This window comes from Periplaneta americana, chromosome 12, assembly GCF_040183065.1.
Source record: "Periplaneta americana isolate PAMFEO1 chromosome 12, P.americana_PAMFEO1_priV1, whole genome shotgun sequence".
Taxonomy (NCBI): domain Eukaryota; kingdom Metazoa; phylum Arthropoda; class Insecta; order Blattodea; family Blattidae; genus Periplaneta; species Periplaneta americana.
The window spans coordinates 179,824,850-179,852,507 of NC_091128.1; the positions used below are offsets into that span (position 1 = coordinate 179,824,850).

Genomic DNA, 27,658 nt, shown 5'->3' on the forward strand with positions numbered 1-27,658 from the left:
CCCATTATCTCCTGACTTAGTTGCCACATAAGTGATGCCTTATTGGTGTCACCTATGAGGTTCAAACCTGTTGACTAAACAAACAACAAGTTAACACACTACATAGTGACATTCATGGCCGGTTTTTCCAAGTATTGTTAGAAAATTTAACGACTGTTAAACTCTAAACAGTTTATTAATTTATAAAATTGTAAGTTTTCAACACCAGTTTGGTTTAACAGATTGTTAACAGTTTGTTAATTTTAAATGTAGGATTTCGGGCAGTTAACTCGTTTAATAGTTAGTTAAATATGGCCGATGTCTCCACAGCTGTTCGAACAGAAGTTGCGAAATTAATATTTTGTGTCTCTCTGTAGGGAATGTTTAGCATATGACTGGTAATATAACATTTAAAAAATTCTTTGGACTGTTTAAATACATCAGTGTTATTTTATTACTTTCGTATTTCGTATCCATAAAAGCAATGAGGAAATATAACCTTACTGTGTAATTATTATTCAGCACGTCACACCTACAACTTTCATTTGTCAACTGTTTGTTTATGGAGTGTGGCCTACTATAGCAGGTTGTCATTTTATGCAAGTTTCATGACTCACTCTATAATATAGAATTTAAAGATTAATTTTAGCCAATCAAAATTTGTCTTGCATGTGTAGAATCATTACCAACTGCTGCTGAGTAGTTAAAATAGTGCTAACAGACGTTATAGTTAAGTGTTGGTTATCTTAAACAAAATTATGTTGAACAAATGGAAAATACATTAACAAAGCGTTAAAAATAAACACACTGTTAATTTAACATTCGTTAAGCAAAATTAAACATTACTTGGACAAATTGGCCATTAAAGTTCTAATTTAACTAGTTTTAATTATTAATCTTCAATAGGCGGGGGGACTGCATGCATGTCAGTTTGTCTGTGCAGGGGCAGTTCGTCTTCATCCTGCTCAGCCTGGCCACTCTGTCGCTGCTGAAGTGCCAGGTGTCGCACGTGCTCAACATGCTGTTTGGCGCCAACACGCTGGTCTTCCTCTGCTTGTTCTCCAAGTTCTACCGCCAGACTTACAAGAAGTCGAAGACAGTGGACTGAACACTGCACGAGACATTAATTGTGCATTACATAAATAAGATTGTGAAAGTGCTAGAACTTGTAGATTGAACCTTCATCGCTTTCTTTACAATTACGAGGCAAGCCAACTTACAAACACACAAAAGCAGTCCGTCTGCATTCACAGCCTAGTTCATAATTCTGTTCAGAATGGTATAACATACCAATACATGTGGAATGCAGATAATCATTTCCTTGTGCTAGCGTTTATAAAACTGTGGTCCGTACACTACTGGTTTGGTAGAGAGTTCTCTGTCAAGACCCGAAATGTTGTAACACTCTCCGCTATCTTCACCAAGTTCTCCAGCTGAAGAGAAATTTACTGCATGGGTTACACCCAGAGGAGAGAGCATCTACAGGTATCCTACAAGCAAAACTCAGCTCGGACTCCTTGTGTCATGCATGCTAAACCCCTCTTACCCCCCTGCAGTAGGCTTGAGAGCATGCTGGGAACGGGAGCATATGTCATCTGCGCCAGACAGTCACGCCCGCTGGTTTCTGCGCACTGAGTTTTCCTTGTTGGATGCCTATAGCAAGATGGCTGTGCCTGACCGTCAGGTTAGTTGTTTCATTAGGGTTGCCAGGTTGAACTATAGCCAAACCCGGAGATTTACCAAATCTATAAAATTAATTGTTGTTATTACTATTATTGGCCATATTATTATTGTACCCATTATAATTAATTATTATATTTCATTTTGTATTGCAAGTTAAAGGATCGGTTAAAAATTCAACAATATCGCATTTGATTTGACGGATAAATTAATATTTGAAATCCTTAAAAGCTTCGTTAAAATACTGCTACAATACTTTATTAATGACAAAAGTTAATTGAAAAAGGTTGAAGCCATATTTCTGAAATATATTATCGTCATATGAAAATTACCTGTCTTAATTTTATATTTACGTCATCTTTCATTGTTGGCATAGTGAGAGAGACTGGTATCTAATGGCTAGAATTTCAACACTACCACAGACGCTCACTTTTGAAGTTATGAAGCCTGACTTTCAAAGCCTAACACAGATGTAAACTCTGGGTGTGATCTGTGGATGTTCACTTTAAAGTTATTTGATGGACAGTGAAATTTAACTACAACATTGCTAATTTTATTAACATTTCAAACGCAATTTCCCCGGGTGAAGGTTTCTTGTCAGCCGGAGATGAATTCATAAAACCGGGCACTCCGGGTGGTGCCTGGAGATCTGGCAACCCTAGTCCTCTTGTCCAGTTTTAACTGGTTTCATTCATGTACTATAAATCGACAACAAGAGATCCCAGCTTTACTTACCTCGTGGTAAGTAGGTACTGAGCACCAGAACATGACACAGCAGTGGAAACAAAACTCTTCGACTGCAGAATGTTATCAACACACTGGATGTGTTGTGTTACTTCGGATTGAGTTATACCGTATATGTACAAACATGCTTTATTCTGAATAAACTGTTAATACTGAACCATTTACAAGACATCAATCAATCAATCAATCAATCAAGAAGTATTTGGTCAATCAGCATTCATTGACGTTGATGATTCGTATTATTATTGTAATCAGTCTGCTTCTTACTCTAGCTACATCACTGGCTCAGTCAAGTTCAACTTTCATTAGTAGACAGCGGATTATTTTAGGTTAAAATATTTTGTCTGCCTGGAGCACTGAACATACCGTACTCGATTCTCTGATATTTACATCAAAATGTACGAGTAAGTAAGTAATGACATTACAGTCCATTTTTGCCTATAACGCATCTGATTAATTTCTTCTTTACCCCCCATTTGGTTGTATTGAAGAGGCAATAACCTTAAACCCTGTGAAGCAACCTTCACGAAAATCAAATAAAATATTTTGAGAGCTTCACAGATTGGAAAGTTAAAAATGAAATAGAAAATAGTTATTGAAAGGAACAAAAGGCTGAAAACTCTGTATAGTAACTGGAATTATGTTGAAAATGAGTCATTATGAGTGCGAAATTCCAGTCAATATTCTGAAAAATCTTAACTGTAGTAGCAGCGCATCTATGTATTTTATTTGATTTAAATGACAAATTTATGAATGCATGCCACGCATCCTAATTTTTAGCAGGTTCCTAAGTTTAAAACTCTCGTTTCCTAACGCATTTCAAGCAGTGGCGGCTGGTGAAAGTTGTGCTGTGCTCAACAGACATGGTCTAATCACTCTTTAAAAGTGATTTGCAAGCAACAGTAATACAGAGGGGGCTGCACACAAGAGTACTGAAATGTTTACATTAAAAGGAGATTAAAATATCCCATTCGTGCACACCTAGCACCTGATTTTAAGGTATTTTAAACTTAAATTTTATGACCTAAAAGTCCGCTGTCTGCTTGTTACCTAAGATTACCTGAGTTTACACATAAATCATCCATGTGGAAGCAGCTTCATCCACAACTCTGCAAAAGCACTGGTATACACAAATGACTGGCCCGCGTTGGAATGGTTTGCAAAACATAAATGGTAGAGCGGACATTTTCTGCTCATGGTTTCATTGCTTGGAAAGAAGAATCTTTCGGGTTTCGAATTAAGGCTCTACGGGATATAGCCTAATAAATACTAGAAGTAAAGCTACTTGGTTACTCTGCAAATTCTCGATTATCCGGACTAATCATCGAACAAATGGGAATGGATAACTGAAAACGCGAATAATAAGATTTTTGTTTTTTACTGTAGAATGAACTTTTTTAAATAGTAGGCTTACAGTACAGTTTGAAAACGTAACATCCTTCGAAAGACTTCGGTTGATTTCGTGAGAACTTAGGTTTCTTATGCAGCGGTAGAATTCCAATAATTTGTTGTCAGCATTTCAAATGATACCATGATCTAGGGGTAACGTAATAAATAATTTATAACAAAGATCAAATATATAAAGAAGTAAATCAAATACAACATAAAACGTCTTCTATCTTAATGCTGATAAATATGACACATTTTTTTCTCGTCTGAACTGGGCGCTGTCCGAAGCTGGACTTAGACAAATTCACGTTACAGGATATCCGACTGTACATACACTGGAGAGAACAATAAGGCAACACGGATTGTTGTGACCAATTGCAACATTAGTTCAACAAATCAATAATGGTTTGGTCTGATCGTCAGTTGAGAAATATACATACATATAAACATGTTACAATCAGATTTGCCTCAGGAAATAAAGCGGAAAGAGGTGACTTGTTATAGATAGACTATTTTATACCAAGGTCACCTGATGGAAGATGTGCTTCGGATCTTTCCACTTCAGGAGTAATGAATTCACTATTTTGGTTCTGAAGGCAAATAGTGACTACTGTCTTAAAGGTAAGTGATGATTCTGTTATGACTTTTTATTTTCATTAACAATTTATAGGGTAAACAACAGTCGTTGGTCATGGTACAAAAATCATTTGCATGCCGTATTAATACTGATAAATAAATACGATGTCTGGAACATTTTGAATCAAAATCAGTCGCAGAAAACTAAGTTGGTGGTATGTGTTAGTTTGGTTAGAAGGATGGAGGAAGAGAAACCATGAAAATGCAGAACTGCCAGTCGTTTGTATATATCCACTGAATTTAGACATTTTTTCCTGTACATTTGTATTGAAAAGACAAAAATGTCATTATTGGGATAACATTGTTGAAGGTCACTTAAATTCAACAGAAATAAAAATGTTTACAAAAACATATTCAGTGGACAGAAAACGTTTCAGCCTATATGCTTACTTGCAGGCAGGCATCAACTAATGAATGACACTCATACCTTGAATTCAACTACATCAATAAGAAACAGATAAATTTATGGCCGATTTTTCCAAGTATTGTTAGAAAATTTAACGACTGTTAAAATCTAAACAGTTTGTTAATTAATAAAATTGTCTGTTTTCAATACCAGTTTGGGTTAACAGATTGTTAACAGTTTGTTAATTTTAAATGTAGGATTTCGGGCAGTTAACTCGTTTAACAGTTAGTTAAATATGGCCGATGTCTCCACAGCTGTTCGAACAGAAGTTGCGAAATTAATATTTTGTCTCTCTGTAGGGAATGTTTAGCATATGACTGGTAATATAACATTTAAAAAATACTTTGGACTGTTTAAATACATCAGTGTTATTTTATTTCTTTCGTATTTCATATCCATAAAAGCAATGAGGAAATATAACCTTACTTTGTAATTATTATTCAGCACGTCACACCTACAACTTTCATTTGTCAACTGTTTGTTTGTGGAGCGTGGCCTACTATAACAGGTTGTCATTTTATGCAAGTTTCACGACTCACTCTATAATATAGAATTTAAAGATTAATTTTAGCCAATCAAAATTTGTCTTACATGTGTAGAATCATTACCAACTGCTGTTGAGTAGTTAAAATAGTGCTAACAGACGTTATAGTCAAGTGTTGGTTATCTTAAACAAAATTATGTTGAACAAATGGAAAATACATTAACAAAGCGTTGAAAATAAACAGATTGTTAATTTAAAATTCGTTAAGCAAAATTAAACATTACTTGGACAAACTGGCCATTAGTCTTTCTGGTTTAAATTTGTTTTATAATAAAGGTTACACACAATATTTCAGGGAGAAACAAGGTAATGTTCTTGATAAATATTATTAAGAAATAAAAGATACAGTAAAATATATATATATATATAATATGTACATAATGCTTCCTGTAAGTGAACATCGGTGCGACAGGAGGATGCTGACGTCCAGGTTGATGTTTAAAGCAGAACATCCACTGGTCTTTGCAGCATCAGCAAGACGGACTCGTTGATCTTTTGTTGTACCTCGGGGTGTTTCTTTAAACTACGTAACATGCATTTCTCCTCGAACCAAGGGGCATTGTCCTCACTTCGAAACAGACTAGTTCGTCACGTGTCTGCCGTATCCCAGTGCTGCCTCATCGATGCAAGGAGAAAGAACAATATTGACTCGTCTCTACAGGGCTTTCATCTGAAACACAAAACACATTGCATAGTCTGGTACAACAGGAATTTACAACTTTCCAATTTTTCGTAATTTATTATTTTGTGATATAAAAATTTGAGTATGATGGCAACAGTGGTATAACGAAAGGGGCAGTTTAAGGTTAAACAACCCTCCCAAAGACAACAAAAAAAGAGGGAGAGGAAATAAGTTATTTCAACAAAGATAAAAGACCACTAAGCAAACTCACCATTATGTCAATCTGATATTCTTTTTTTTTTTTTACGTTGGGGAATTTAATTGAAGTGAATTTTATTATGGCAGGCAGAGTCACTATCTCATGCCCCCATGTTATATTGCTACCAGTGCACTTCATTAGAACCAGGTACCCAGCTTCGAAGCCGTTAGCCCTGTGAACTTACAGTATATTTATTTTCCCCTATTATCATATTATAGGTATATCTAAGAAATTAGCAAGTTCTTTGTGATAGTAGAAGAGAAAAGAGTGGGGGAAGGGAAGTGGTCCGTGGCCCATTTCTTTTAGGGCTCATTCCGACATTTGTCTTATTACTCAAGGGAAACCACGGACTGAAATTCGTAGCAGGTATTGCTTTATGATTAATACAAATTTGTTCCGATACATGTAAGCCTAAATGTCAACGTCAGTGGTTTCAATATTTATAGGATGAGACAGTGTCAGATGTCAGTTATTATTATTTTTTTAAATGGCGGCTCTCATCCAAGCATCCCAATCTGGTGGATAAAGTGCCAAAGCTTCTAGTGCTTTCAGTTGCTCTTGGTGCACCAAAAGAGGCCAACTATGTAACACCGTATTATGATGATCCGATGAACTGTGTTCTTAAGGAGACTAACCTTTAAGGCGAGCAAGAACACGATTCGAACAACTGAACCACATCGTCGTTGTAATTAGTCACTGAAGATGGAGAAGCATCTCCGAAACACGTCTGCCTAACATCTTCAATAAACTTATTGCACTTATTAGTGTTCATACAACTGTAACATATTACCTTTAATGTATTTCCTAGAAATGAATGTTTATTTTGTTATTGTTTCTGACCAGCTATGAACCTTATTAATGAAACAATGTAGAGTGAAAAACTAGTTGCTGTAGTAAGAAGTTTAAAGACTTTCGGTCAATGTTACTTATGTCCCGCCCACTATAGAGACATAGGCCAATTTTACACATATTTAGTATAGCTTGTTGCTTCTTTGACAGGTTAGGTTTGGTTAGTTCAGGTTTTTGTTATAGCCTACCTTGCATATACGATTATAGCGCAACATTGGCAGTGATAAAAGTGAAATATTCGTTCAGTGGGCGTTGGATACTCTACATTGACCAGACTTTCTTCGGATTTAACCCTTTCTGCTCGAGTGAGTCCATTTGGAATCACTAACATTTCCGTAATCTCTGACTCATATGATTTGCCTGATGATTCCATTTTTTTTAAGATGTTTTTATTAAAAGTACCAGGTCTCTTGGACCCTTGCCTTTTACAAAAATATGATTTTATAAATTGAAATGTAAATAGGTTTTGTTACAGAAAATTGATTACTAAGACCGTCAAAGACGGAAGTATTTGCCTGAATTTATGTTATGTCTCTTAATAAAGGGTTGGCATGATGAAGTAGCTTGTTCCTGTATGTAGTCTGTAGATGTTGAATATGAGCAACCAGGAAGGGTATATGAAGTTCACTGTAGAGTTTGACATTGTTCGTGAGGTAGTGTGCACCAGTGATTGTTCTGCAGACAGCTCTTTGAATTTGATGATGATGATCATGATTCCATTTCGTATCCTCAGAAGTAATTTCCTTCTTTACCGATAGAGTGCAGCACCCGTCAGTTCCTTGGCAGCTGTTATTAGGAAAAGGATTGCTTTGTTTTTTGTTTCTCCATGGTCTTAGGTCAAAATACAAGATAGATGCAAAAAGAAAAAAATGTTTCATCCACAAAAAACAATTCAGATCAGAAAGAGTTAAGTACAGGTATATCGAGCATCTATTAATAATATATACAGGGATACATACGTAATACAACATAGTTTTTTTCATTGTTGGATACATTCTTAACACTTATATAATAATTACTGATTAAGACTTCGGACACTGACGAATACCACGTTGAAACTAGTCAGCCAGGTAATTTTTCTAATATTAACGCCATAATGAAATTATGAAGTTAATCAGTGAATATAGTTTTATTAAGTACAAATGAGGATTACATACCAACAACAATCACATGACATCAATCGACATCGATTTAAGTGCCTGATCGATCCATTATCGATTATAATCCTCATTTGTATTTAATAAAACTATTGCATTACTGTATATTATCTACGGTACTTATTCACCATCTTCTATAATTTCATGATTAGGCACAAAAATCTGATTCAAAACCTCCCAGAACTAAATCCTGCCTACACCACTGATTTGACAATGAAAGGAGGTACTTTATTTGACCCACATGTTGGAAAACATATAAAATATTGCAGGGGACAATCACTTACAAACATCTTACTCACTACACTGTTATGTCTGTTTCATGTAGGGTAGCCCACGATATCGCGTACAGTACTTCAGTGATCCCAGTAGCAATTTTATTTTCATGCTCAAGTACTGCTTACCACTGTGAACAATTTTTCTCATAGCGATAAATGAGGTACCCAACCACTGAGCTGCTTCACATGCATACACTTCATCTTCATCCACTTGCTGTGTAGTAACAGCCTTTAGAACTTGACCCGACAACAGGCTGCAAGGTTTTCTTTACTACTTTGTTCAAATGAATGAAGCCAGTGCATTTAAATTCAACTGCTCTGTTTCTAATGCAGTTTTTCGCAAGCGATATTTCTGCTTTGAGAGGAGTGTCATCTACTTTCAAACACTCGACATAGTTCCTAACAAATGAATTTGCCTTCTCAAAATCCAAGTCAAACAGATCATCAGCAAGCATCAAAACATCTCTAACTTTGAAATACAACAGCCCCGATCACTCTACATATGTCACTTTATTTCGCAAGTTAGTGACTCCAAGATCTACTGATCTGTGAAGCGAAGAAGTAATAAAAATTGGGATGAAAATTACTTCAGTAAGAGTAAAACATCGCACACAATGAAGGAGCAGATCTCGACCTGTCCGCTTGCTGCAACTGATATTTTCTGTCCTTATCTGTCGTCTCGTGCACCGTGTGACAACCCTGACAACGTCGTACTGCTGCTAGCACTCAATTGGCTTAGGCCATATGCCTTCTTATTCTGAAACAGCTATAACACCGTATTTGCAAATCCTGTGGCTTACCTGATCACGACTGTTTACTGCCTCCTTTCTTCCTGCTTGACTCATAGGCCTTTCCATAGAAGTCATTGAAGAGGTAATAGAAGAAGATGGCGTTGGGCAGAATGAAGAAAAGCGACCAACGTGGATACTCACAGTCATGGAAGAGCAACTGGAAAGAGTGAAGGAATGCCACGCAGAACTGACCCTGCAATACGAATCAAACATTAGTCTGTACGAAAGATAAATACAATAATATGAATTATGCATTACCAATTGTGTGGTTATCAGAAGGTACCAATACTACAGACTAAAGGCTCATTCACAATGACAATTAAACATAACGTAAGCGTTAACTTAAGAATATAAACGACATTAAAATCAAGAAGTCATACCATCATTCACGATGGGAACATAAACATAACCGCAAACATACTTGGTAACCATGGAAACATAACAACGACGCCATTTTCTCATATTCTGTCGTATACTTCAGCGCTCCACGATTGTATTCTGTTTGCAAATCACGTAAGCATAAGCATGAAAGTTTGGAGTATGCAAACTTTCATGTTAACGTCTTACGGTAATGTTTATGTCAATGCTTATGTGAATCATTGTGAATGATCCCATTTGGTAGCCTGGGCGCAAACTTCTGTGTTTATGTTACGGTTATGTTTAATTTTCATTGTGAATGGGCCTTAACTTCTTATGCTGGATATAATAATATTAATTATGCATTACCAATTGTGTGGTTATCAGAAGGTACCAATACTAAAGACTAACCAAACATTAATTAAACTGGCCCATTCAATCGTGCTGATATGATGATGATGAGTTAATCGTAGGCAGAAGAGAACTGATTATGGTTGAAATGAATTATGACGTGTATTAGTAACTTGGTTCTTCACAATCTATGAGCAATAAAGAATTATTATTATTATTACGTTAAAATCCCGAATGCTTTTATAGCAAGGTACAATAAGAACAGATGTAAATAAAATAAAAACTGGAAGTAATATAACTTTTTGCGGGGAGTGGGATATGATGATAGAGACTGGATTAATCTTGCACAGGATAGGGACCGATGGCGGGCATATGTGAGGGTGGCAATGAACCTGCGGGTTCCTTAAAAGCCATTTGTAAGTAAGTAAGTACTGTAAGTGTTTTTTGCTGTACCGGTATTTACAGTTATTGTTGTTAGACCTTGAAAGTTAGAATTCCCACACACAAACTTGTTGCTAGGTAAACCATTCTTCATAACACAAAACTATACTGAAATAGACTCATTACAGTGCACTCATTGTTACTTAGTTAACATTAAAGTGCAGTTTTGCGAAGGCTTTCAAATAATATTGCTCTAAATTTTCAATCCAAAATTTATTGTATTTGTAAATTTTAAAAATATGATCGTGCAAAAAATGTTGCACAATACACGTTTGTGAAGTGCATTACAAAATATCGGAAATTGAAAAACTCGCTCAGCACGTTTTTCAAACTTATCCTCGATTTTGAAAAAAGCACTTCCCAACCTTGCATCGTAATATAGGCCTACTATTGCAGATTGAAGGGGGCACTAGAATACGTTAAAATAAATAAAACAACTATTACCCATTTTGTAATTAAGTGCGTAGTTAATTAGAAAATTAGACTGAAGGGTACTTTGGCAACAGAGCACCTACAAACACACTCACGAACTCAGGTCTGTATTCCGTCCCTTAGTCACTGCAGCAGGGTTGCCAGACTTCCTAATGCCAGGAAATAATGATCGTGTTAATCTTTTTATTTAATTTGCAAGCAAACCGTCCATTTTCTTTAAAAACTGCAGAGGGATAAAACCTTCCTTATCAGTTCTTCTAATGACAAGAGTAAAAATCAGAATCGTACGAATAGTACTTATTGAGTAAAACAGTGTTGAAATTTAGGGGAAAATTACTGTTTTCTGAGCTAAGTATTTATTTGTGACTAATATAATATATGAACTTTTCGTTGTACTCTAGCCAAGGAGTAAGCTGTTGAAATCTGCAAGTTATATTACTTCCACTCTGTATAACCCCATTCTTAGTTGCAGGGTAGAATGTGTAGAAATGGGTAAAAAAAAGGACAAGGAAGTTACCTAGTTTTAAAAGCACCCTATGCCAGTGCTAGAAAGAGACAATCTCTGTAGATAGAAAGTTAAAACCTTACATAGCGTCCCATGCTTTCTGGCCTCGGTATTAGAAGAAGATGGTGTGGGCACTGTAATCAAGATCTGTTAACAATTGGAATCCTAACAGTAACCTCTCTTTCTAAAATTATATAAACTTTGAGACGAAACAGTTGTGTAATTTTAATGATTAATAAGATTAATTGATTAGCTAGTGGACTTACTCATGTTAATTATGTAAGATTTGTGCGGCTTACAGCTGTTTATTCTTGGTGTTCTGTTTTTGTGTTTTGTATTGCTGTTTCCGTGTTGATGATTGTCTGTGTTTTTTCTTTGGTCCTGTGTTGTTGTGTAGTATGTTATGTTTTAATCATTTTTCCAGTAGAATGGTTTCGTTGCGGTTGAAGGTTATGTTTGCTGTGTCGTGTATTTTTGGGTGGAATTTGTGTTCTGATTTTTGTGTTTTTGTTTGTTGTGTTTTTAGTTTTGCTATCTTGGGGTTGTGTCGTTTCTTTATTTTGTGGCTGATGTTCGATATTATTTCCAAGAATAAGCAGCTGTAAGCCGCACAAATCTTACATAATTAAGTCCATAATTAAGTCCACTAGTTAATCAATTAATTGTATTCAAATGTTAAAAGTAGTGTACGCAAGATTCAAAATGGATTAATACGAATTCCAACACTAAGAAATAATACACTCATATCGATGCTTAGGCATCTTTCCCGCAGAAAGTATACAACTAAAAACCTGGATAAACCCTGAAGCTGAAAATTTCGTTTCCACCTGGCTTGGACCAGCCGTTTCAGTCTGTTTTCTGTGCCGCAATCGAGGCATGGCATGACCTACCTTCTGAAGAAGGGAATCTTACCATCTGCAGAGTGGTTATGTACTTCTTCCACCACAGGTACTTCTGGTACTGAGGGCCCATTGCGGACATCATATAGTAGAAGTACATGATGATGTGAACAAAAGAATTTATCACTCCGATGAAGGTGCCGTGTCCACCGGGATAGTACTTTGTGCACCCCCACGAGATCATCGGCATCACCGTGTGGTGATACATGTGCAAGAATGTGATCTGCTTCTCCTTTTTTCGTAATACGAAAAACACCTGAACAGAAAGTAACATAATATTATTTAGGGCCAAATTAAAGCAGTACCGGTACCTAATTTCTCACACCTTCTATTCTGTAGGTGAATTCATGACATTCAACAACGCTTCATGAATATTTCTGTCTTGTATTAAGTATCGATACTAAAACTTTGTGTTGTACCAGTAGACTATATTGTAAAACTCTTCTGTATGTATTTGAACTAGACTGTGACTATAATTAAGACTTTGTAGTACTATTAAGATTTTGTTTTCTTTTTGTTTTTTGTTTGACATGTTTCATATTCTAGCTGTGAAGCAATGTACGAATACCATGGAATGTAAATAAATACAATACAATACAATACAATACCTCAACAGAAAGTTACAATGAACTATTTTAAGCTGTCATAGGAAATGGGTTTATTTTAGTATACAGTTTACATAGGACAGGAGAGTGACTTCAGGCCTAACAAGCATGTTGTTTCAGTTGTGACAACAGTGCACACTTCCGTCAACGATGTTGCAAGTTCTGTTACATTGGAAAGTTGATATCAACCATTTAGTGAATTATCAAAAACTGAATTTCAGGAAAAGTTTGAAGTTTGTCACGAAAACTTTGGAATAATGTGGACACTTAAAAACAAAAGTTCTATATTTTTTATAGAATAAGCTGCAATGAATATGTAGACACCCGAAGTATAGTATAATATATCTGCATTTGTGCCCTAACTGTAACCTGCAGAATTTGTTTTGGAATTTTTCCTAATTTCAATGACTTGTTTAGAAGTGTAGTAATATACAAAAATAAAACAACATATATCTGAGGACTCAGGAGGATAACCTCATCTTTTAACTTACAACCGTGTGTTAGGTAATGCCCCATTATTAAATATTATCTTTCAGTAAAAGATGTTGCGGTTCCTTTTGGAAAAAAGTTTGTATCCTCAAAATGGCTGGAGAAAACTTAATACTGAAGAAAGTGAAAAAGACACAGTTTTAGTTTTTATCCAGAAAATGTCAGCTGAAAACTCATACGACATGTAATTGGTCTGACCAAATGAATGATTATGCAATACAGAGTTGACTCCGTAATCAGTTAGTATGAAATGTAGGCATCTGTAAAGGTCATAAGGTCCTAGGCAAAAGTCATACATGAGACCCTTGAGGAGAAAAATGTCATCGATGCAGAATGTGAAGAAACAATTTACTGGACAAATTGTAAGACTACATCAGTTTTCTATAGGCCTATTTGGTGTTGCCGGTAATAAATTAATCTATAACAGAGGAAGAACTTAATTGTGAAGTCAAGTCATTTTCAATAAACAGAAGTCAAGATGATAGATAGCTTATCTTGTTAAATAGTAAGTTTATAATTCTTAAAGAGATTTTCTGCTATAAAAGGAGCACCACACAACAAATTACACTAGTCGACTAATTGAAACTTTTCTCGTGTATCTAATGTGTAAATGGGTGGATTTACCTCATTTTGGGGTGCTGAAATCGGTGGAAAAATCAGTTTCTTTCTATCACAATGACAGTAATACCACATTGGTAAATATGGTAAATTCATGCATAACATAACACTTTGAACTTCACTAAAGTTTTCTAGACAACATAAAAACTCTTATAAACCAACAAAATCACGTTCGAGCACGCACTAGACTACAGGGCTGACATCATAGCTAAGTCGCTTTTACCAGGCAAAGCACGACTGCCATACAGTGACTCTCTTGAAAACTTCTTCCACCACATATTACATCCAAATACAAAGTTTAACCATCATACTTCTGATTTATTATACACTATCCCTGAAAAAATGACAGCATTAACAATGTAAAAATGTTTTAAAAAATCCTTATAAAATCTAAAATGTCTCAAAACCCTTACGTGATACAATTCCGAAGGTCGTTTCGGATTCTACAACTAAAAATTGATATGAATTGATATATCACACACCAGATGCAAAATGGCTGTTAACCCTCGACAAACTGGTGGGGTACATACCCACTTAGCTTACAGTGTGTGCATTTCAGGTCAGCTTGCGGAGAGTTAACGGTGTAATTAGCTGAACGTACAGTCCTGTTCCACATTGTTTCCACTTATATCAGAGTTGGACACATCATTATCACACTGCTTAAATAATAGCTTTGAGTCAACTTTCATGAAATTAAAAACTATTATGAATGGACAACAATAACTTTAGTACTTCATGCATTCATGTTACTTTACGCTACAGAGATGCAATGTATCATTAATTTCTTTTGCTAGCTATAGTATTATGAACGTTTCATGAACAATATTTCACTTAGGAATTTACAGTTTTAGTTCCTATTTACAATAGTACTGAATAAAGATATTTCAGAATGCCACAATCCATTCAGAAAGTTCTGAGTGAATACTGTTCTTAAAGGCAACATGCTTGCACTGACAAGTCACTCTGCTGTCGATAATTTAGTCAAGTCAAGAAATAAATAGAATCACGTATTATATTATCTTTACTTTGCTCAACTAGACATACAAACTATGCAACTTACTGTATCCAGCAGTTCTGATATTTTTGCCAGGAAATAAATATAGACACCTCGTGCTACCTAAAATGTAAAACAGTTCATTTATATATTTACATGCGGTTATAATGACAGCATAAATGAATAGACTATACTAGGAAGTGTAATGGAGTCTGGTAGGAATGTATACAACTCAATTTTACTTCAAAGTTTAGTCTTGAACTATATACGTCAACTTTCAATGAGATTACGACGCATTTAAATTGTGATAAATTAAAATTATTTTTGCATTATATAAAACAACTTAAAATAAAAAAAAAAAAGAGATTACCAAATTTACAGGGTGTCCAGCACACACCTTGAACACCCGCAATATTCGCCCCTGAGTCCTAAACCACACAGACAAGATTTCACAGCAGAGCGTATTAAAGGTTTAGAGTCCAATGCCATTACATGCAGTTTTTCATAATTTCTTCGGTCTATACTTACGCCATTTGTTGAGTAATTTCTATAATATTTTACTAGCAGCTTCCCTGTGTAAGAAATGAAGCTGTGTTGGAACGAGTGGGTGAAGAAAGAATGATGCTGAAACTGATTAGGAAGAGGAAAAGGAATTGGCTGAGTCACTGGTTGAGAAGAAACTGTCTTCTGAAGGATGCACTGGAAGGAATGGTGAACGGGAGATGAGTTCGGGGCAGAAGAAGATATCAGATGATAGACGACATTAAGATATGTGGATCATATGCAGAGACAAAGAGGAAGGCAGAAAATAGGGAAGATTGGATAATGCTGGGTTTGCAGTGAAAGATCTGCCCTTGGACAGAACACTATGAATGTATACTCACTCTCATAGCTTCTGGCGAGTTTGAGAAGTCCACTGGTTGGCACTGCCAGCTGTACTTCCTCAGCCACGCTGCGTCTAGTCCCTGGTACAGAAACAGGCACTTACAATAAATCAACTGCTTGCTGGGCATCCTAACTGAGGAAATAGGAACGTACGAACTGACCACCACATTTGTTTTCATTAGCATATCTACCTGAAGATGGACAATCGAGTTTCTTCTATCTTGGCATGCTGAGCACTGATGGCCACTGTAAAATTCTTAACTCTCGATAAAGTAACTCCAATAATAGGTATCTGCATGGTGACTTCATATAGTCATGATTATTCAGCGAGGCCTCATATATATCAATTACATATCAATGTTAACGATACATATTTGAAACTGTTGTTGAAAATGGGAATGACTTCTATGTCTTAAATGCAGGTATAGGCCATTGATGATACAGAGGAGGAGAGTTCGGTCGGCACCATGAATCGGGTCTCAGCATAGCTCAGATGGAAAGAGCACTCAGTGCACATAGCTGAGAGGTCCTGGAGTCGATTCCTGGTGCCAGAACGAATTTTTCTCCAATAATAGGTAACTGAGAAACTAAGTTAGTCTGTAATTTAAAATCTGAGGTTTAAGTATTTCAAAACTGAAAATTTTATGGCATTCTAGTTTAAAATATGTCTCGTATAGAACTGCAGATAATATTTATGAAAGTTAAGTATGAAGTCATGCTCTGGGCCACCAATTCTTCAGATTCACTTTATCTCAGTGCCAAACGATATCGGCAAAAATAACATATTCCGCAGTTAATATTACTGCAGTACATGATTTGCTGTCACTTACTTTACTTTTTGTCTAGCTCAGATATAGAGGACTCACCTCGTAGAACAAGTACACACTGACAAAGACTTGCAACATGTTGTAGAGGATGAGCGTGTTGGTGAGGTCGTAAGGCTTCCTGTGCTGCATGTAGCGGGGCCCCCACGACAGCACGAAGTACAGGTACGTGCCCATGATCGTCAAGCCAGGCATGGGACTTGTTATCAGGAGCCAGTCGTTGGTCCGGGGGTCTGAAACATGTATTGGCAAGATAAGGTTGGACTAATTCGATTTGGATTACATTGGGCTGCAATAGATTTGGATACATTGATTTATATGAAAATGAATTAGATTGGATTACAGGCAACATGACCTATCATGATGATGATTGTATTAGGCCATGCTGGCTAAAATTGAATGAAATTGTATTATATTTACAATTTATAGATTAGATTAGATCTTTATTAACTGATAATTACAGACATTCATGGCATTGTCAGTATACAAGAAAAACAACATACCATACAATATACTATAAATAAACTTAATTGTAAATAAGCTTCGCATGCATTTACATTGAAGGTGAAAATAATATGGAGTAAGATAACGTAATATATATCACAGTACAACTTAATACTAAATGACATGAGAAAAAAAAAGTTATATAAGCTCGATCTTCAGTCTCCTCTGTGTTTCATTTTTCCAGTCTTGACTTCAACTCTGGGTTACCTGGAACATACGAGTAAAATGATCAAGGGCATTATCAAGGAGAGAACGTAATTACTAACATTTTAAATTTAGGTATTCATTTGTGCAAAATGGCAACTGTGTTAATAAAATATTGTTTACCTCTTGTTTTAAATTTTACCATGTGAAGTTCTTTGATATTTTGTGGAAGTTTATTGTATAAATTGTCACCTGCTGTTAAGACTTCTGGTAAGTCTGTGGTAATTCAAATGTAGCCCATGTTTTGGGATGTTCTGGTGTTATACTCATATGTTGAATTTGTTTTAAAGGAATCTATGTTTTGATGGATAAAGCACACTATTTCTACGGTACGGGTAAGATTAGTTCTTTGAAAATGTTTATAATTTCAATCCGAATAGGAACTTGTTTAATGATTTTAAGTATTCTTTTCTGCAATTTGAGACTTATGTCACTTTTGGTGAAGATCCCCAATAATGCCATATGATAATAATGAATGAACTATCCAAAGTAGACTGATATTAAAAGTTCCATGAGTGACATCTTGGCAAGGACCCGAAAAACAGAATGTGAGCAACTCAACTTCTCAGTTAGATGTTGTATATGCTTTACTGGAATCTATCCACATATCTAAAAATTTAGTGCACTCTACTTCCTTAATTATAGTATTATTAAGTACTATGTGAACCGTGTCCTCTAGTCAAAACACGATAACAAGCCGAGACTCCGATCTGTAATCAAAATGTGAAAGAGCGTTCAAGTATGCGTGCACGTACGTATGCAATCTGGGAAAGACAAAGGACGCAAGTTGAAAACGCACATTCAATAAGATTCTGTCAACATGATGCGCTGTTGAAAACCGTCTTCACTAAGTAATAATCAGCTAATTATACCTGCGGCCATATTCTGCTTAAAAGGTTCAGCACCAAACAAAACAATAATTACAATAATCATGGCCACCTAGAATAATCAACTGCTCATTACGTGTTACTGTTGAAGGAAATATCCCACCGGCAATGGGTACCTTTCAATTGCTGCATGCGCTGTAATTTTTAGTGGAATAGAACATGGACAACTGAATGCATTTCGTGCACCACTGAATGTATTGCTGCCATGCGTGAAGAGAAAGGAAAGTTGGGCAGTATAAATGCACCTGTATCATAACGTTAATCGTCATCATCATAATTTTTAAGAGAGATTCTTTAATAATAATAATAATAATAATAATAATAATAATAATAATAATAATAGTTACTTTACTTACTTACTGGCTTTTAAGGAACCCGGAAGTTCATTGCCGCCCTCACATAAGCCCGCCATTGGTCCCTATCCTGAGCAAGATTAATTCAGTCTCTACCATCATATCCCACCTCCCTCAAATCCATTTTAATATTATCTTCCCATCTACGTCTCGGCCTCCCCAAAAGTCTTTTCCCCTCTGGCCTCCCAACTAACACACTATGTGCATTTCTGGATTCGCCCATACGTGCTACATGTCCTGCCCATGTCAAACGTCTGGATTTAATGTTCCTAATTATGTCAGGTGAAGAATACAATGCGTGCAGTTCTGCGTTGTGTAATAATAATAATAATAATAATAATAATAATAATAATAATAATAATAATAATCATTTAAAATTATCTTACTTACATAACACTTCTTCTTCTTCCCCGTCCTCGCCATGTGAACGATTTCCAATACTTCCTGCATCTCCGTTTTTAACCCTTATTTTGAAATACATTCAACTTCGTCTTTAAAGTTTTCTATTTGTATACTTTAATTTCCGAACCATGGCGTCGTGATCTAAGGCATTCTGCCTAGGACTCGCTTTATGGAATGCGCGATGGTTCGAGTCCTCATAGGGGAGAAATTCTGTCATAAAATCTCGGCCAGTGTATGAGACCGGTGCCCACCTAACATCGTGATTAATTTGGGGAATTGCAATAAGTAGCGAAATCCGGTTACGAAAACTAGCTATAACGGCTGGGAGATCATCACACGATACCGCCATTCTTGTTGGATGATCGTCCAGCTTTGCTTCGCCACGTGGACGTGAGCTGGTCGGTCTGGGCTCTTAAAGGGCTGTGACGCCACTTAGTATTATTATTATTATTATTATTATTATTACTATACGAAAAATCTAACGGAATATACTGAAGATATTTATAGGATTAGGGGTGTATACAAGTGTATTTGAATCAAGTTCCGTTTGGAAATGTCCACACTGCTCGTGGCATCCCGCAGTGACCTTGAAGACCACACACGAGTGTTCTTCTTGTTCTTCCTCGTCCACACGATGTCGTCACGTTACGTTGCAGCCGGTTTCAAGAACGCATATCGGCCAGAGAGCTACTGGAGTCCTTGAGCATCTCCGTCGAACACGGCGGAAGGTGAACAACATGGAAGGATTTTCGTCAAGGCTCCCGTACACATGTGGGGTAATTCAAGTCATAAATGAAAGTAAAAAGTAGTAGACTGGCTCCTGAAATTGAAGGCTACAGTTTATAGCTTAATTGGTTCCATCCTCGGCAGACAGTAGCTACCTACTTACCAACTACCCAGCTGCCACACAGTGCTATGCGTACTGGCCACATATTATTATATCAATCGTTAATTTTAGTCTGCTTATGAAGCACTTGGATTTGTTATGAGAAATTTAAAACTGTTTAATAATCAGCAGTCCTAACTCTACTATACAGCAGAATATGCCTCAATAATATGCATAAAGATTGACAACATATAGTTGAAATTATTCAGAATAAATTTTTAAGATTGATATATTTTAAATCGTTTAAAAACTCTTGCCCTATTCGGCCACTAACATTGCAGCTAAGATCGATGTTTAATATGGAATCCCTCCAACATAGGAGATCAGTGTGCACAATTTTATTTCTCAGGGGAATACTAAAAACAAAATCGATTCTTCAGGTATGTTGTTAACTGTCCGAAGACAGGTTTGAACCTCATAAATAACACCAATAAGACATACTCATGAGGCAACTAGGCCAGAAGATAATGGGGTAGAGTGGCCAGTTCCTTTCCTCCTCCAATGCACACATTGCCGATTAACTGCGTCTTCCATTAGTCAGACTTCAGTTGCATACAAACAATTCTGTGGTGTTTGGGTAAAGGGAGATAAGTCATAAAAATGAGTTCGGATATAAGTGAAAATTAAACTTGGAACCCTTATTACAAATAATTTTCTACACAAATAACACACATCAACTGCTAGTATTCTTTGATTTTTGCACACCCACTTGTATAATTTAACTTGTGTGTTCATCTGGGGAACAAAATTCCACCTGCACAAAAAAATGACTTATACCCCTTTACCCGAACAGCACAGAATTGTTCTTCCTCTGACACATATCGTCAAGTGAGATGTACTGCCTGGTAATAGATGTATTGTACATATCGGCCAGAACCTCAATCAGCGGTATCTTCAGATATACTAAAATTAATTTCTTTTTATGCTCCATTTGTTAAGTCACATAAAAAGTACTTTTCCATATTCCTAGATGAAAGACAGTCATAAAAATTCACCCCTAATCAGAATGTTGTCCCTTTATAATCAGTTAAATAATTGCAATGATATTGATTTATTATCAGGAACAGATGATATATTTAGAAACAAATTTATGTAAATTTGGTTAATTAAGAAGCTACTTCTTTCTCTGTCATTATATTCAGATTACTTATTGTGTATGTTACAATACTCTGCTGCAAATATAAATTTGTTTTACATTATTAACTATTTTCTTGTAAGATAAAAATGTTAAGAAGGTACTTCTATGGGCAGTACTGGCTGTGTACATTCAAATAAATAAATAAATAAATAAATGCAAACTTCGAATCTTCCAAAGTCTCTGCTCAGACCTTCAGTCTGTCATGCAGACGGTCCAGGTTCGAGTCCAGGTCAGACCTAGAATTTTTCATTGAAAAATCCATAGTTGACACTTGAGGTGTTTTTCTCCCGTTTCCCATATTAGGCATCTATATCATTCCGTCACCAATTCACCATTCCTTCATTATTCCCCGATCGCGGCTGGCGACGCACGGAGGGGGCTGGCCTAGGGACGAGGGGGGTTGCTCCTGCTCGAAACTTGGGTACGCAGCGAACCTTGGTGTAGTCAGCCGGTGTGGGTTTGGGAAGCACCTAGCTTGAGGGTTAGGGCAACAGATCTTGAAAGGTCGTAGTACCTCCATTCCATTCCATCATTTCGTAAGTCTTGACTGTTCCCATTTGGTGGCGGCGAGAGGTGTGTCCGTGGGTATGTGAACCACGACCCGCACCAAGGTTTGCCAGGCAAGGTGACACCGCGGTAGTTGTCTATTTTCTTCCGCAGTAAAGAAATGAAGGACTTCACAGAACACCGTCCATTGCACATGCTATGCACACGGAGAGTGGACTAACAGGAGAGTGTTACAAATATCACAATCGCCTATTATCTGATTCACGAGTTAAGGTGGCCTTCTCTCCAATATTTTGAAAGAAAAATACATAGGTCGGTTTTGCAGAGAAGCCTGCTGCAGGACATTTCACAAATATGTAGGCTTATTGTAGAGTACGCCACAAGTTTTATTATTGATAGTACAGAATATAGACGAACTGGCGGTAAAGACTAATTAGGATTTCCCGGTTCTGATCGGGTCAAAAAATCTGTTATAACTGATATTTAACCCTTGGAGTGAATTTCGGTGAAGTCCGAAGGGCCTAACTAGTCAAACCCATTCTTCTCACCTCCACGCTGGGGCCCCTGGAATCTTTTAAGATGTGAAAGAGAGAGTGGTGTGCGGAAAGCTGCCGCATTTACCTTTCCCAAGAAAAAGTGCAAACATGGCGTTGTTAGCAGAAGAGATAAGGGATATGCTAGTGTAGCTAAATGACAGCTGTGAGCAGTTTGGGATGAAGATAAATGCAAACAAGACGAAGACCATGGTCATAGGAAGAAAAATACGGTAGGCTTAGGTAAACGTGCGAATTCTAAGTGAAACAGTAGAGCAAGTGGACAGCTTCAAATACTTGGGGTGTACTGTCAGCAGTAACACGATCTGCTGCCAGGAAGTCAAAAGGATGATAGCAATGGCAAAGGAAGCTTTTAATAGAAAAAGGAGCATCTTCTGCGGACCTCTGGAAAATGAACAAAGGAAGAGACTAGTGAAGTGCTTTGTGTCGAGTGTGGCATTATATGGGGCAGGAACATGGACATTACGACGAAGTGAAGAAAAGCGACTGGAAGCATTTGAAATGTGGATATGGAGAAGAATGGAGCGTGTGAAATGGACAGACAGAAAGGAAATGAAGTTGTGTTGGAAAGAGTGGGTGAAGAAAGAATAATGCTGAAACTGGTCAGAAAGAGAAAAAGTAATTGGATAGATCACTGGCTAAGAAGAAACACTACCTACTGAAGGATGCATTGGAAGGAATGGTGAACGGGAGAAGAGTTCGGGGCAGAAGTTATCAGATGATAAGCAACATTAAAATACAGGGTGGGCGGGAAATTACTAGGTATTAAAAAGGCGTATAAAATCTACATTTACAACGCTAAATTATTGAAATAAATTTTATGTGTACATTATTAAATGCATACCTCAAAATTCAACTTAGGCATGTGTGACGTCGACCAATTTCCTCAAGCGGCCGGGAATGGAGTCCACAGTCTTCTAGAGGAAGTGATAACGCTCCTAATCCGTGCTTCCAATTCTTCCAGTGTGAGAGGTTTCGTCCGGTACACTCATCTTTTGCCCAGCCCCATACGAGAAGTCACAGGGTGTCAGGTTCATTCGTCGCCCCAGCCAACTTCCAGGAAGCTTCTCACGTACGCACAACATTTGCAAAGCGAGGTGGCGAGACGTCCTGCATGGAGATAATGTCGCACGCACACACCGTGAGCCAACGTAACCTTCAAGCATCTCATGGCAGCGTTCCTCACGCAGGAGAATGGCCTCATTCCACGCCACAGGTCACTGTGGACGAGACTGCATCTTCTCCACTGTCATACCGGGATCTTGTCAGCCCAATAATGTGTCGATTGACGAAATCTCCCACATGAAATAGGATCCTTTGACACAGTGGAGTCAACCCAGCATCAACTCCCCATATTCCGTTCTGCGACCGCAGTCTTCTGGTGTCAGCTGCTGCACGTAATGGGGCTTCTGACGTACCGGGTACCTTGCGAGCTGCCCCAGAGAATTAAGACAGATTCAGCATACGCAAACCATTGCATTGCCTAATTCTCTTAAATCTTTAAATGAAAGTTTAGAACCGAATTAACAAAATACCTTCTATTCATTTGATGAATTAGGTTGCTTATACTGTAAATTGAATTATGTTATTGCATATCTTTGTATAACGTTTGACTTGCTCCACTTTTCAAAGCTGCACCGCTTATGTAATTATAAAGAAAACAAAGACGAAATGAAATGGGGCAGCATACAGCACATCGCCTGCTTCTACAGCAGCGTGAGATGTGACGCGTCTTCAGCGAGCGGTGGAAAGGTTGCTCAATGCTAATAGAACGGAACATGTCACGCTACATTTCAAACCCATTGTCGCGTCTTACAGCTGTATTTTTGTGGGTCACTTGCTTTCAAATGGGATATTCGGAAGGCTGCCTTGCAAGTGAATACGTTTACTTATTTTTTAGGTTACGAATTTCAGTCATCTGTTCGTCTGCTTAGTCATGAAGATAACCATCCACTCGTGTGGTTATTCACTTATTCTTTCGCCCACTTATTTATCTAATTATTATTCATTCGTCCGGTTATTCATTAATTCATTATTGTAAGAATTTATTCACTCAATCCTTTGTCCGCCTATTAAGTAGATTCAGCAATCAAATAAATAAATAGATAGAACAACAAATTCCACATCTGGCCGAAATCTACGGCTGACCACTAGGATCCAGAATACAAAGAGCAGAGGATAGATAGATAGATAGATAGATAGATAGATAGATAGATAGATAGATAGATAGATAGATAGATAGATAGATAGATAGATAGATAGATAGATAGATAAAATAAATAAATAAATAAATAAATAAATAAATAAATAAATAAATAAATAAATAAATAAATAAATAAATAAATAAATAAAAATGTTGAACACGGTATCAGCCGCAGAATTATACATATTTGTTACATCAGAGTTATTTAGTGTACAAGACATTGCAGGGAATTTTTTAATTAGCTGTAGTGCGTACAAACCGACAAACGTGTGATTGGAAAGTTCTTTATTTTCCACCTAGAAAATATTAACGAGCACCTCATTTCTAAGTTTTCGTGACGTCCTAAATGAGAATATTCTTGGTAGATTGTTTGATAAAGGAGAACAGATTCTTTGGCCTCCTCGCTGAAACGACTGGACTTCACTGATATTTTCATCTGGGTCTAAGCTTACAGTCTGAATGTACACAGCTAGCAGATCTGAAGCAAAGGATGTGATGTGGTTGAAAGTGTTGACATAGATTGTAAAATGCAGGGGTTAACTTCGGAGATTCCTACAAGTAGGCTACTGAATATAACCTAAGCTAACATAGCTTGCTGTCGAGGTTGCATTTCGTTTTATTACAATTTTTCTTTGCCATCTTCCAAAATGAAACTGTAGCCAGCGATTCCTTACTTGAAGTAGTTCTTTTTGTTTAATACTCGTAGCTAGTATTTTTGAGGCGCAATTGAATTATTTATATTTTTTAAGGTTGGAAGCATATATTCAGAATCTTTCGGGACCTGATTGAAGGTAAAACACTTTCCTTGGTTTTTACATATAAGAACACAACAAAAATTTGCCATTTTGAGTTGTTTTTAAGAGTATTTAATATACTAATGCACTACGTAAATCCTCAGGGCCATATTCATAGACAATCTTAGAGCAGGCTTCCGGTGGATGATCAGCGAACTAACGTTTTTCGTATTCATAAACCAGTGTTAGCGATATGATATGAATCCTGTACAAGTAATCAGTCCATAGCCGGGGCTAGTTTAGCACGCTCGTAGCGCGGGCTAGCGAAATGTCTATACATAGTACTCTTAATGTTTATATAGGCTACCAGTACTGGAAAACAAATGCATACGCAAAGCGCATCCCTCAAAGTACACGCGCGCTGTCTGTTGGTGCTAGTTCAGGATATCTCTATTTAGACAGTATGTCCGGAAAGTCCGTATACCCCTATACCACAGTCTAGTATATACAGTCACGAAGCTCAATACGTAGTAAATATGCATACATTAGACAGTTGCTCACCACTAGGATCGCTAATATCGCCTCATTACAGACAATGCAAAATAGTACTGGCACAGTCTATTGTTTCTAGCACCCTCAAAACTCAAGCTTCGTGACTGTATATAGTAGACTGTGCCTATTCCTTACTATAATAGTTTTTTATTAGCGTTTCTTATTATATTATTATATTGTAATTATTTAATATTATTAATATTCATAAGAAGTTCGTTTTCTGTTGAAGAGAAGTTAGTCACTAGTGTATGGATACATGACTCAGGAGTCACAATTAGCATCACACGAGAACACTTTAGGCAACGAACTTGTGTCTGAGGCGAACTCAACAACAATAAACTAATGTTATGAATATTAATAAATAATTATAATATAATAATACGGGTAATAAGTTACCCAGCATTTGCTCAATTTGGTTGAGGGAAAACCCCGGGAAAAACCTCAACTAGGTAACTTGCCCCGACCGGGAATCGAACCCGGGCCACCTGGTTTCGCGGCCAGTCGCGCTGACCGTTACTCCACAGGTGTGGACGATACGCTAATAAGAAACTAGTAAGGTATAGTGGTATACGGTCTGCCCGGACATCCTGTAGATTTTATTCAATGACTCATTTCATTTCTTCAAGTCCTGTTCCATTATGTGAGAATAAAGGAAACCTTGTGCGTGTGTGTTGTGTTGGTACATAACATTCATACACACAGGTTGTCTTGTCACTCACCAGCCAGATCTGTGAACAGGTAATCGTAGTAGGCCGTGATGGAGTTGTTGTAGAGCGCCATGCTGTCGTGAACCTCCTGCAACAAACAACAGAGCATCAGTACGCAGCCATAGTGGAAGAAACAAGTTTTTAGTACGATTTTATCACAGTCTAGTATATATAGTCGCGAAGCTCAATACGTAGTAAATATGCAAACATTAGATAGTTGCTCACCACTAGGATCGCTAATATCGCCTCATTACAGGTAATGCAAAATAGTACCGTCACAGTCTATTGTTTCTAGCACCCTCAAAACTCAAGCTTCGTGACTGTATATAGTAGACTGTGATTTTATTATTGAAAGTTCCGAATCTTGTCAATCTTCTTCTTCTTCTTCTTCTTCATATGTATATCTTATACTTATACATATACAGTATGTATAGCCTATACGTATATAGGCCTAAATGTTTAATGCGTGATGAAACTAAATATACAACAAAATATTAGACTGTCATGATTGATTATAACACAAGTAATGCAGAACTGTAACAGAACGTCACAGATTAAAGAAATATAAAACGTCTTCTCATTATTGTTTAATAAGTTAATCTCTAGGGAGTCGGCCATGGCAATGACGGTGATTTGAACTGATTTCGTATCGGTATACTGAATTAAGTTCAATTAATAATTGGCAGTCACTTCAGTTTTGTGTTAGTAAAGAGAGTTCAATTACTTTTCAGTGTTTACGTGTGTTTAATTTTCAATAAATAGTTAATTATGACATACGTTTGGAAGTGTGGACGTCAGCAGTGCATAGGCAAATACATACTTTTACTTGCTAGTAACATATTACTGATAGGGTAAACATGGGTAATTTCGTGATAATTTCATGAAAATTAATTTAAAATGCAAATGTGTAAATATTTCCTTATTCCGATTTTTTCATCTAAGAGACGATAATTTGCTGTACAAATCTGGAGATATAAAAGACTGGACACGTTCTTGAACAATTGCCAAAAACCACTTTTATCACTTAAACTAATAGGTTGGTTATTTCGTGATAATCTTGGTAATTTCGTGATATTACATTGATAATTTCGTGAGAGATACACGAATTGTGGAAAAATTCATTAAAGTCAAATGAAATTATCATTTATTGTTACAAGACTTCAAACATAGCAATTCCGAGTAATATTCATAGTAAGAAAACATAGAAATACATATCAACACATAATAATGAAATCAATGTAAAAATTGAAATTGAAAAGGAATCTTCTTTGTCCTGAAAGAGTCAACACTTTTATT

The 27,658-nt window shown here is 36.7% G+C and overlaps 2 protein-coding genes across 3 annotated transcripts in view; one reads left to right on the forward strand and one right to left on the reverse strand.

Annotated features, from left to right (window-relative positions):
• Nucleotides 1–2,412, forward strand: part of LOC138711265 (very long chain fatty acid elongase 1-like) — a 33,694-nt gene extending 31,282 nt beyond the window's left edge. Inside the window, exon 8 of the mRNA XM_069842699.1 lies at nt 923–2,412. Within this exon, the coding sequence (XP_069698800.1) occupies nt 923–1,087 (165 nt within the window). The 3' untranslated portion in view covers nt 1,088–2,412. The remainder of the gene's footprint in view (nt 1–922) is intronic.
• Nucleotides 2,413–2,516: 104 nt separating this feature from the next.
• The window catches only part of sit (stuck in traffic), a 118,177-nt gene continuing 93,035 nt past the window's right edge, over nt 2,517–27,658 (reverse strand). For both annotated transcript variants that reach the window (XM_069842698.1, XM_069842697.1), the window contains 7 exons: nt 26,375–26,450; nt 16,774–16,964; nt 15,907–15,987; nt 15,089–15,145; nt 12,330–12,572; nt 9,341–9,524; nt 2,517–6,048 (listed from right to left, as the gene is read on the reverse strand). In XM_069842698.1, the coding sequence (XP_069698799.1) occupies nt 9,345–9,524; nt 12,330–12,572; nt 15,089–15,145; nt 15,907–15,987; nt 16,774–16,964; nt 26,375–26,435 (813 nt within the window). In that variant the 5' untranslated portion in view covers nt 26,436–26,450 and the 3' untranslated portion in view covers nt 2,517–6,048; nt 9,341–9,344. The remainder of the gene's footprint in view (nt 6,049–9,340; nt 9,525–12,329; nt 12,573–15,088; nt 15,146–15,906; nt 15,988–16,773; nt 16,965–26,374; nt 26,451–27,658) is intronic.